This window comes from Platichthys flesus, chromosome 1, assembly GCF_949316205.1.
Source record: "Platichthys flesus chromosome 1, fPlaFle2.1, whole genome shotgun sequence".
In the NCBI taxonomy this organism is placed as follows: Eukaryota; Metazoa; Chordata; class Actinopteri; order Pleuronectiformes; family Pleuronectidae; genus Platichthys; species Platichthys flesus.
The window spans coordinates 27904572-27915534 of record NC_084945.1 but is presented as its reverse complement, the minus strand read 5'-3'; the positions used below and the strand labels follow the sequence as shown (position 1 = coordinate 27915534).

The 10963-nt window shown below is 40.5% G+C and overlaps 1 protein-coding gene across 2 annotated transcripts; it reads right to left on the bottom strand.

Moving 5' to 3' along the window:
* Positions 1-3976: 3976 nt before the first annotated feature.
* Positions 3977-9996, bottom strand: mtfmt (mitochondrial methionyl-tRNA formyltransferase). 2 transcript variants are annotated; one of them, XM_062390438.1, is made up of 9 exons: positions 9625-9994; positions 8708-8905; positions 7736-7858; positions 7550-7652; positions 7384-7459; positions 7204-7295; positions 6339-6417; positions 4643-4716; positions 3977-4494 (listed from the first exon to the last, which is right to left on the bottom strand). In XM_062390438.1, exons 1-9 carry the CDS (start codon positions 9825-9827, stop codon positions 4312-4314), a joined length of 1131 nt encoding a protein of 376 aa, XP_062246422.1. In that variant the 5' UTR covers positions 9828-9994; the 3' UTR covers positions 3977-4311. The 2 variants fall into 2 exon arrangements, with proteins under 2 accessions (XP_062246422.1, XP_062246429.1); XM_062390445.1 differs by having other exon boundaries at positions 4354-4494; positions 4648-4716; positions 9625-9996.
* Between the last annotated feature and the right edge of the window lie 967 nt (positions 9997-10963).

Here is a 10963-nt window from a genome sequence, read left to right as displayed (position 1 = left end):
ACGATGATGTGAGCCACAGGATGAAGTGCGCCACAGGACTATGTGCGCTGCACGATGATGTGTGCAGTAGGACGATGTGCGCCGATGTGCGCCCCAGCATGATGTGCGCTGCAGGATGATGTGCGCCGTAGGATGATATGCAGTGATGATATGCGCCACAGGATGATGTGCGCCGATGTGCGTGAGCACTGCAGGATGATGTGCATCGCAGGACGATGTGCGGTGATGATGTGCCACAGGATGATGTGCGCCGATGTGCGCCACAGGATGAAGTGCGACACAGGATGATGAGCGCCGAAGGATGATGTGCGGTGATGATGTGCACCAGGATGATGTGCGCTGCAGGATGATGTGCGCCGCAGGATGAAGTGTTCCACAGGACGATGTGCGTGATGTGTGCGCCACAGGATGATGTGTGCCGATGTGCGACCCAGGATGAAGTGCGCAGCAGGATGATGTGCGCCGCAGGATGATGTGCGCTGATGATGTTCGCCAGGGTGATGTGCACCGCAGGATGATGTGCTGCACGATGATGTGCGCTGCAGGATGAGATTCAATCAGAAACTTGTCCATGGTTGTGTTTGTTTGCTGATACAGTGTGTGTGATGTGTTAATAAAGTTGTAATTGCAACGTCGTGGTCTTGTGAGTGTGTTTGTATTTGTGGCTGCACATGAATAATGAATAAGGCTCAGTGTTGCCAGCTCCTCAGTTAGGAAAGTAGATATTGGCTGTCCTAAAAGTTGCTAGATGCCGCTAAATTACGTCATCGCCTAATTTGCATAATGTAATGGTCGCTATAGGACGTACAGATCGTGACAAAAAAAACACCCTAAATTTGTTTAGAACTTAAAATAAGCTTTCTTCTACAGAAGCGTATTACATTCACTTCAAAAAAAATTATTCTGTTTTTCTTGAATAATTATCTCGAAAATTCCGAGACAAATGCCCCAAAAAATGAAAAATCAAAGTGAATGCAATACGCTTCCGTATTCTTCAGTTGATTTTTTTTTTATCTTGCCATTGAAATAGGCCATCACTTCTCAAAATAACATATGACTTTAATTCTGTATCTAGACCCACATACATAAATCGATTGTGTCCTGTATTGTTAAATGTTACAATATCAAATTTAATCAAAAGGCTGTTTTCGGGGGTGGAACTTCTAGTTCTAGGTCCAGCCCTCCTCCTTTATCCGGGCTTGGGACCGGCAAAATGATCCAAAAGAGATACTCTGGCAGAGCAAGTTATTTTTTCTTCTTAAGTTTTGGTTTAGTTTTCAGGGCCCTGAAAGGGTTCAGTTTCACCACGTTCCACACGAGAGATGTGGAGTCTGCATCGATGAAGAGACTGATTTCAATGACTCATGACTCATGTTTTTCAGTGACAGCGAAGATACATTGACACTTACATCCCTCTCTGTAAGACAGGGCAGGATAAGCGGTGGCTTTGCGCATTTGCAGTCTGGAGGACGTAGAGTGTGGGTCTCCTCTCTGCTCTGACTGCAGGACTCCTGCATAAGGCTACTGGGAGACTGACCGCCTGTGAGTGCGTCTAATGACATCACACTCAGGGTGGAAAGCTCAAATGAGCATTTATCAGATGAAACTACTGCTGTTGAGTAATTTTTGAACTTCCTCACACATAAAATCTGTATACCGTTAGAGGAATAATGCCTCTAACGGTAATTCCACACATACTCCCCTCTCTTTTCTAGAGTACCCAAAGTCAGGTTATAGATAAAGGGCCAACTAGCAGTACTCCTATTCTTTTGCGTATTACACCAGTGGCAAGACATAAGGACACAACGTGAATTAGTAATGCATAATTTAGACTTAACTATCCAATAAGGTGCGAACACCTACATGTAACATAGATAGTGACAGCCATTCTAGCCATTCATGGATGTGCTGTAAGAATGAATGACCCAAGTAGAGGAAGATATACTGGGATGCTGTGGGAGATATCTTCAGACGTTGCGTGACAATTGGTCATGTTACTCTGTTGGGGTTTGTATATTGTTCCACCTTCTTGTCTCCTTGATGCATCAAGTCTACATTAAAACCTTCGGCGGAAGACATCAGTTGCTGCCTGAGTTCTCCTTTCACCAGGAAATCCCATAACAACCTCAATGTTAATATGATCTATTTAAACTATCAAAACAACCATGCCCACACATAGTATGAAAGGAGAAGAAGAAAACAGACACTATATGCAGGAAGAATAGCATCACTTAGAGGTGGGTGTTTGAGCCATATCCCAAGTACAGCTAAATCAAGCAAGCTTAAATCAATCCAAGTTATATTAACTTGTGGTTTTGGTGGATTGAAGGATACCTAAGCTACTTCAGAAAGGGTGCAACAGTAGTGAAATTATCTTTTGGCCTCATTACCTCCACAAAGAAAGGTTAACCTCTATTTGCTCCCCTTACTTTGAGCACACTAAACTGACTCACAATCTACCATCTGTTGGACAGCAACTCTCTCCAACCTTGGTGTCATCCTACCCTTCATTACACCCAGCCCCACACACACACATATACACACACACATATACACACACACACACACACAATGTGTGAGGGGGCTCTAGCCCAATTTAAATTTTAATTTGCATGTTAATCGAATTATATCATCAACCTCTGTGTCTGCATTTTGACCACAAATTCAGAATAGTCTCTAAACCTGTTTTTATCTATTAACTGTGCTTTTAAGTTCACTAATTTAATGTTATGTTTCCAATAAGGCCCATGCTGTGCAAATCAAATTGTTTATTTATTTTTCAAAGTTTCCTGATGTTAGTCATTTTATTGCATTGAGTCCAAATGCTAATTCTAAAATTAGAAACATGCATAAGCCAGGCCTCTACTCTGTGGTTCACTCAGCATACTTTCCTTGACAGGTTTGTTATCTTTAGTGCATGTATGGCAAGTATAGCAACACATAGTGCACTATAGGTGCCGGAATGGTGCACTCAGTATGGTTGACCCATTTGATTGTTAGAATTCTTCAAAAGGTTTTATTAAGTCTCTGAAGAGAAGTGAAGAAGAAAGAAGATAAATAATGTTAAATTTGGCTCTCAAATGTTTGATAGTCAAAAAATGTGGCTTTTCACTGAGATGTTGCACACACTTAAAATGCTACAAAAAATATTTTCTTTGTTATCCATAGCCTGGTGTTGATGCCTGTATTGTGCAGGTGCAGTAAAATATGGAAGCAAACTTTCTTGTTAAAAGAGTGCTAGTAGATGCCATTCATTTCAAAAGCACTAGCTGAAGGTAATTTTAAACTACATAACTACCCCATATGGCATTCATATGAATATGGGAAGGCAGTTTGACCACTGACAAAATCACCCTTTTCCTGGGGCTTGGTCACCGTGGTAACATGCTCACAATGAATATCTTAAAAAGCCTCTAAGAATCACCATATTATGCAGCAGAAGAATACAACAGCCGTTTTCAGACATGACCAGACACCACAAAATGGGATCTGGAGTTGTGGACATACAGCTGGACATAAACTCAAAAACAAACCCTCCTGTTGCTCCCTACAGCATCATGAAACCAACCTCTACAACACTGAACATAAAGGCAGTAGTTGTTGAGTGATTTGAGTCTGGAGCCACCCTGTTATTTTGCCTAAAATATTAACCTTTCATGGGAACATCTTTATATAGAAAGAAGGATTTTGGCTCTTGTTGAAAGACTAGAATATCAAAAAATCCACGTGCCATTACCCTCACACCAAAGGAGGATGCTGTATTTTCCAGGGGTTTGTTATATGGTATGTCACCAAACTCCTGCAAACCAACTCCACTAACTCTCTGTTCTGCACCACCAAGGACAGCTGACAAAGACCCAGCCACCATCAGAGCAGTGTCGGTGAATCAACTGTGAGCAGTAGTTTGTGTAGAGTCTTGCAGAGTCATGTGTACAGTGCTCCTTTGTCACTGGTACAAGAGCCATGTCATTGTAAATACAGTATGTTACCATGTTTAACTTTTACTAACATTGCTTACATTAACATTAAAATCAAGACTAGAGAATCAAACGTAACTCAATAATAAGAACCTGCAACCTATAGAAAAAGTGTACTTCAATTAATGGAGAGAAAAAACAACAACAGTTTTCATGATTGTTCCTTGCATCTGTCAGTCAACAGCATATTCATGCATTGCAAGTATAGAGTTCATTAATACAGTAAACATACTGTAGATGCAGATGTCTTAAAACAGACAAGATTAACAACTTCACAACAGTAGATTCCATTGGGTGATGTCCCGTCTTCAGTGTTCACGTCCTAGAATAAACATCACAACACTGAGTTTTCTTTCATCCGCTGTGCTGCAGTTCCACCTTTTCTACTAAGAAACAGTCCTTGAGCTGTCGGACACAGTGTCTTCTGCTGCACAGTCTGATGCAGGTAGCCATTGTAGAAGTCAGCTGCTGTCAGTCTTTTTTTCAGGAGCACTGCCTTAAAACCCACCCAGCCGTCCTGGAACAGGGAACACATGTCAACACCAACGGCTAATATCAGGATGACATGCAGTAAAACTTGATGTGCTAGTGCAGTAAAGAGGGACAGGTTTGTGTCATTATGAGTACTGAGGAATGTGGACAGAGCTGGACAGAGTTGAACAGACCTTACAGCAGACAGCTAAAGTATTGGACTCCCTCTGATACGTCACTGAGCCTGGAACTGGTTTCCTTTTTTGATCTGCAAACATGGGAGTGATATACGACAGCTCAGGGTCACACGTTATGGCACAGGCCTACAGCAAATACAAACACTTGCATGTGAATGTCAACGCCTCCCGGCCTTCCAGTGTCCATGTTCCACATCAAACACACAGCATTCTTCTAGTGCACTTCAATGACCTCATGGTTTGTTGTCTCAGGAATGTTTGAAACACTTTCCAAGGAATTGTTTTATTTTTCCCCCACAGGCTGGGGAATCAAAATCAACTACATTCTATATTTCAGGCTTCTTGTTTGCATGTTTCTTACTGCAGTGGTCTATAGGATTCCAGTTATTTGCTGTCCTAAAGATTTTAGAAATTGTATTGTTATTATTAGCTCAACAAAGTTGCTTCTTCTTTGTACTGGAGATATTTGTTGGAAATGTTTCACCATTCAGTAACTCCAGCACACAGGAAGAAAAATAAGAAAAAATGGGAGAAAAATATATCCAATACTTAAAGAACCCCCACCTCTACAAACTGTGCTACTCAATTCTATTGCGGGAACATCCTCTAATGCACCTACAGTGCTGATTATACTGACGCAGACACTTGTGTTCCACAACACACAATAGTTAACAAATTTTCAGTCTCTAACGGGTTATGATCATTTTCACGTACTATGTAGGGAACAGAAGGTTAATATGAATAAATATGGGAGAGAAAATTTCTCTCTCTGATAAGAGTCTTATGAACCAATTAAGGTCCCAGCTCGCCGCATGAGTTGCATTAGCCAACTCACACACCTTCATACAGAAAGCGTATGCATAATGTTATCCTTTTCTTATCCTTCCTTTTAATGTAATTTAATGCAGCTTCAAGTTCCTCGGGGTCCACATCACTGATGACCTGAACTGGACCCATCACACAGACTCCATCAGGAAGACGGCCAGACAGCGGCTCTTCTTCCTGCGCAGGCTGCGGAAGCTCCACATGGACTCCAGGATTCTCTGCAACTTCTACAGATGCACCATAGAGAGCATCCTGACTGGCTGCATCACCGCCTGGTATGGCAGCTGCACCGCCCTGAACCGTAAGGCTTTACAGAGGGTGGTGAAGTCTGCCAAGCACATCACCAGGACAGCGCTACCAACCATTCGAGGACCTCTACACCCAGTGGTGCAGGAAGAAGAGCAGCCGGATTATTAAAGACCCCTTTCACCCCAGCCATAAACATTTTTGCCTGCTGCCATCTGGCCGACGGTACCTCAGCATCCGGGCCCGCACCACCAGGCTCAGAGACAGTTTCATCCCCCAGGCCATAAGACTTTTAAACTCCTCTCTGTGACATATTTGCATATTTGCACTATTGTTGTTATATTTTCTCCTCAGCTGTTTATATATATATTTAGATATATATACTTTATTTTCTATTTTAAATTTTTATATTCTATTTTATACTATTTCTATTTGATTTTATAGGTTGTAATTACTTGAGCATTTTTAGAAGAGAGCCTGAGACTCAAGCATTTCACTGCCAGCGACTGCTTAATGTTATTGTTGTGCATTTGACAATAAAAATCTTGAATCTTGAATCTTGAATCTAATGCTTTTCAAAAATAAAGGAAAAAAGGAATAAAAATGGTTTTATCAAACCTACCTGATAATGAAATGTGACATTTTCCTACAAATTCAAGAAGTTTTATTGTCCTGCCCATCCACATGGTCCTCAATGGAATCTGATGGCAGAGAGGAGAGAATTGTTACACTGACACAGTCAAAAATTAACTCCTTGCCCTATATTACCACCAGGAGTAAGAGTGATACATTAGAGCTCTTCACAGAGCTGCTGAATCATTTACTAAGGAACTGAGAAAATATAAAATGGATGGATGGTCCTAATTCTTTGTCTTTAGCTCTAAAGGCCAATTTATGGGATTTTACGCAGGCACCCAAGCACGCAAGACATGCAAGAGCCCCTTGCATGCTTGCGTACCCCCTCTTGCGGCTTGCGCCCGTCCGCCAATTTTTCTAACAATACGTCAAAGCTATGCAAGCCTCACGTAGCCCGCAAGGCTGTGATTGGTCTGCTAATTACATCCTTTCCGGAGTCGCATTTCCGGTTTCATGCCATAATACCGGCAGAAACCACGGAAGATTTAGAAGAACGAATATGGATCAAATAGAAGAGCGTTTGGCAGAAGAGATCCGAAAGTATTACCACTTGTATAACCCGTTACTGACTGGCGGATTTGTCCGCAAGAAAAAGGCTATGAGGAGCCGCAGTGGCGATGTAAATAAACAGTCGACGACGACTGCCACACACAAAGAAGGCGTCTCTAAGGTCGTCTTTGACAAAACACGTTACTCTGCCTAGTGTTCTGGCGGTGAATTGCTTTGCAACACGCGCAACCCTTGGGGAACCATAAACCAAAACGAGTCCGACGATGCGTGCCGCAGTTGCAGTACTATAATTCGGCCTTTAGGTTGTTTAGTGAATACAGTCCAATAAAGGTTCTCCTTACTCGTGATCCGATTGCACGATACAGACGGTCAATTTGGTCACATGTCTGTTCCTCCCACACCATCCAGCTCATAGAGCCACTGACTTTTGGGGCTGTTGGAGGAAATGAAGATGGAATTGGGATAAATTATCCTTAAAGATGTTTGGTAAAACTGTATTTATGTAGTTCAGGTCTACATACCAAAAGTTGAACCTGTCTTGCTTTGCTTCGTTTTATGTGCCATTCTCTCAGAGAGTGTCATCAACGTATCAATGAGCTGCAATCAAAAATACAAATTAAGCAACTCTATAAACATCCTGTTAGTAAGAGGAAAAAGTCCTGTACGAATTATTTTCCAACTACTCACCAGATGGGCTCCCTTTTCAGCTAGGGCAGCTCCAAGCTCCTCAGCAGTGCAGTTTTCAGGGACCTGATGGAGCTCCTGGTTGAGAATGGGTCCCACATCAAACCTGGGATGTGAAGATGTTTGTATGCCATTTAAGGGGAAATAAGGATCAGGAGGTAAGGCTGAGAGCTTTTCCCTCTTGTTTACCTGTGAGGGTGGATCTGCATTACGGTGACTCCAGTCACAGTGTCGCCATGCAAAATGGTGTGGAAGACGGGTGCTGGACCTCGCCACCTCGGCAATAGGCTGGGGTGAACGTTCAGAATCCCACTACAAAGAAAAAGCATTTTCACAGTGAGAAAGAATTTCAAAAATGTCCTTGATTAAAGTTAGAATATGTACTAAACTTAATAATTTGTACATAATCTTACAATATTACAACCAGTATTTTGTTTGCTAATGCAGATATTGGATGGTTAAAAATCACATTGAGCTTGATTTATGGTACTTTTATCAGATGACGTCACATTATAAAATAAGGATTTTCTACCCACAAAGTAAAATATTCAGAATGACTAGCTAAATTGCTACCGAATGGTTAAATGGTTGATAGATAGATAGATTACTTTATTCATCCCCGAAGGGAAATTAATAAATATTAGATGCTATAACACAGTATAAGTATAAACTGTGTGTGTGTCTGTTTGTTTGTTTGTTTGTTTGTTTGTTTGTTTGTGTGTGTATCTGTGTGTGTGTATTTGTAGATAGGAACATCAGAATTGGGAAAACAACTTTCTCTCATCTGTAACTTTTAGTGTAATCAAAATATACATAATACATAACCGGTATTACTGATGATACAGCAGAGCCGTTATCCTAAAAATATTTACTCAATTTCATTTTGTGCTTATGCTTTACTGTGCAGAGAGGTCTCTACAAAAAACAAACTGTGATTGCAGAGCATTTTTTTCACACAAAAACTGTGTTCTGAAATTTAGATGGCTCAGTGTGGACATGTAGTTTCAGCTCTATGCCATTATTGAGTAGTGTTATCATAATTACATCAATGGTAGGAAGTACAAATATAAAACCACAGTTTTTTTAAAGCTTGAATATGTGACCTCAACAGCAGAGCAACAGTCCAAACAAACCACTGAGGGATAACAAACAAGTACTCACTGTGGAAACTTGTCGATGAGCTTCTCGTGGAGTAAACAGCCGAAAGACACCACCACCCCAACATCAAACCGTCCGTCCACATTCTCCGGGGGCCACCTGTGGACCTTGAGGTGGTTCTGTTGAGCAAACCTTGTCACTGGGACATCAGCAGACAGAGTGACAACCTCAAGGGACTCCACTATATTTTCACTTGAGCTCCTACAAACAGAACATGTTGGTTAATTATTATACATTCACTTCCTTTAGTCCAACATGATGAATAAGCACTCCCTCACTCCTCCTGGACTTTTTAATGCTCCTTTATCGAATGTCTTCCAAGATTGTTTAATTGTTTCTAATTAATTATTTAATTTGTTTGTAGTGCTGTTTTGATAATTCTTTATTTGTAGTGCTGTTTCGATTAATGTTTGTTTGTAGTGCTGTTTTGTTGTTGTGAATATTTCTTCGTGCTCAGATCTCTCTTGAAAAAGATCTCAACCTCACTGACTGATGAAATTAACACTTTAACCAAAACTTTGGTGAGATTGGGAGAAAGATTAGAACATAATTCCAACTATTTGGATAATACAAAGGAAAATGGGCTTTCAGGATTACTCAAATACCAAACTCTAAAAATGAAATAGTGTCTGAACACAAGCAGGTGTACAATAGTTTTATCTAACAGTATCAGCCTAAAATCCTTCATCAAACAGGTAATTACACAATCGACATAATTGTATAATAATAAGTCTTCTGAAGTTTTTATCAGAAAAGCAATAAAGATACTCTAGATAATAAATATATAACTCCAGTGTTCTTTTTTACCCTTGTTTAAACAGACATGGTAAACAGTAAAGCCTAATGCACTGTTACTTTGTCTGTCGGATCTGCTACTGCAGGTTTTGTTGAAGGCCTCCTGTGTGAGATATGATTCTCACCTGCTGGCTGTGAGGAGTTTCAGAGACTCCAAAGCAAAATGATCAGAACCAAAGAACAGGAGTTTCCACGGTGGTCCTGATGTTGACATACATCTGTAGACCCTCCGCTGCCTCCCCTCAACTCCTCCTCTCAACCCGGTGGGTGCACAGCAGAGATGGAGGATCTTCAGGGCCGCTCCTGTTCTTCTGCTGTTCGGCCACATGCTCACACCAGCTGCTGCTTCGGTTCATAAAACGACATTGAGTCCAAAAAGTCAATGATGACACCGAGGACGTTTTTGTGGGAGATCTGGATTTGCCCTAAGTGTGACCACAACGGGCGCTGCCATGTTTTCCACTAACACTTCCGCCTCCGTCTTCTTCGTGAGCAATCCCTGGTGGTAGACAAACAATATTACTGCCACCATCTGGATAAACCGAACGCTGAACTGGCATTTATGAATTAGTCTTATTTTAGGTTAAAATAATAATAATATGAAAGTAACAGTTTCTCTCTGATTAAAGATGAGGGGAGATGTTAGAAATTTCACCATAAACATTTACATCACAGTTTAATTGATAATCTCTGACAATATTTGCTTTTATTAGTTTAATTTAGACACAGTTTGGGGTAAACTTACTTTCCTTGTGTATTCTGAATATTAACTCATGGTTATATCAGTAAATCTGCTGGTTTAACCTATTTAACCTCTCACGTTTATGTAAGCTACTGAAAACAACATAGTCATCATCATTATAATTATTTTAACAATGATAATTGGAGAGGAATAATATAGTTTAGAAAACAAGCCCTCGTCCTTTTTATTTGAACTTTAATAGTATTACCTTATTTTATGATTCATTTCTTTCTTTCTTGCCTTACAGTGTTTTGGTTTCGTGTTTATTTGTCTCCTACTTACCATGCTTCGTGTTTTTTTTCTTGACCCAATTTCATTGTTTGTCACAGTTACAACGACAAGTGTTGGACGAGAAAGACAGGTCAGCTCAACAGCACAACAAGATGCAACGGAGAGAAGAAACTTTAAATCGGCAGTTTAAATAAAGTAAAAAAGGTCAATGTTAAAAAACTAAAACAAATGCAATCCTATAAATACTAAAGGGATTTATTAGAAGAATACCCAAGTGACAAGTGTATACTGTATAAAGATATGCGTATATAGTTATTACAGATTTTCCAGAGGCGAGTAAACAAACAGTGCTAACAGGTATGTAAATGCAGACGATGTATCTATTTACACAGCTGCACCTGTTCCTCTTTTAATATGTAGTATCCTGATCTATGTGTCATATTGTTGGGACGTTTGAAAAATGTTAAAAAATGTAAAAGGGTGATTTTCCT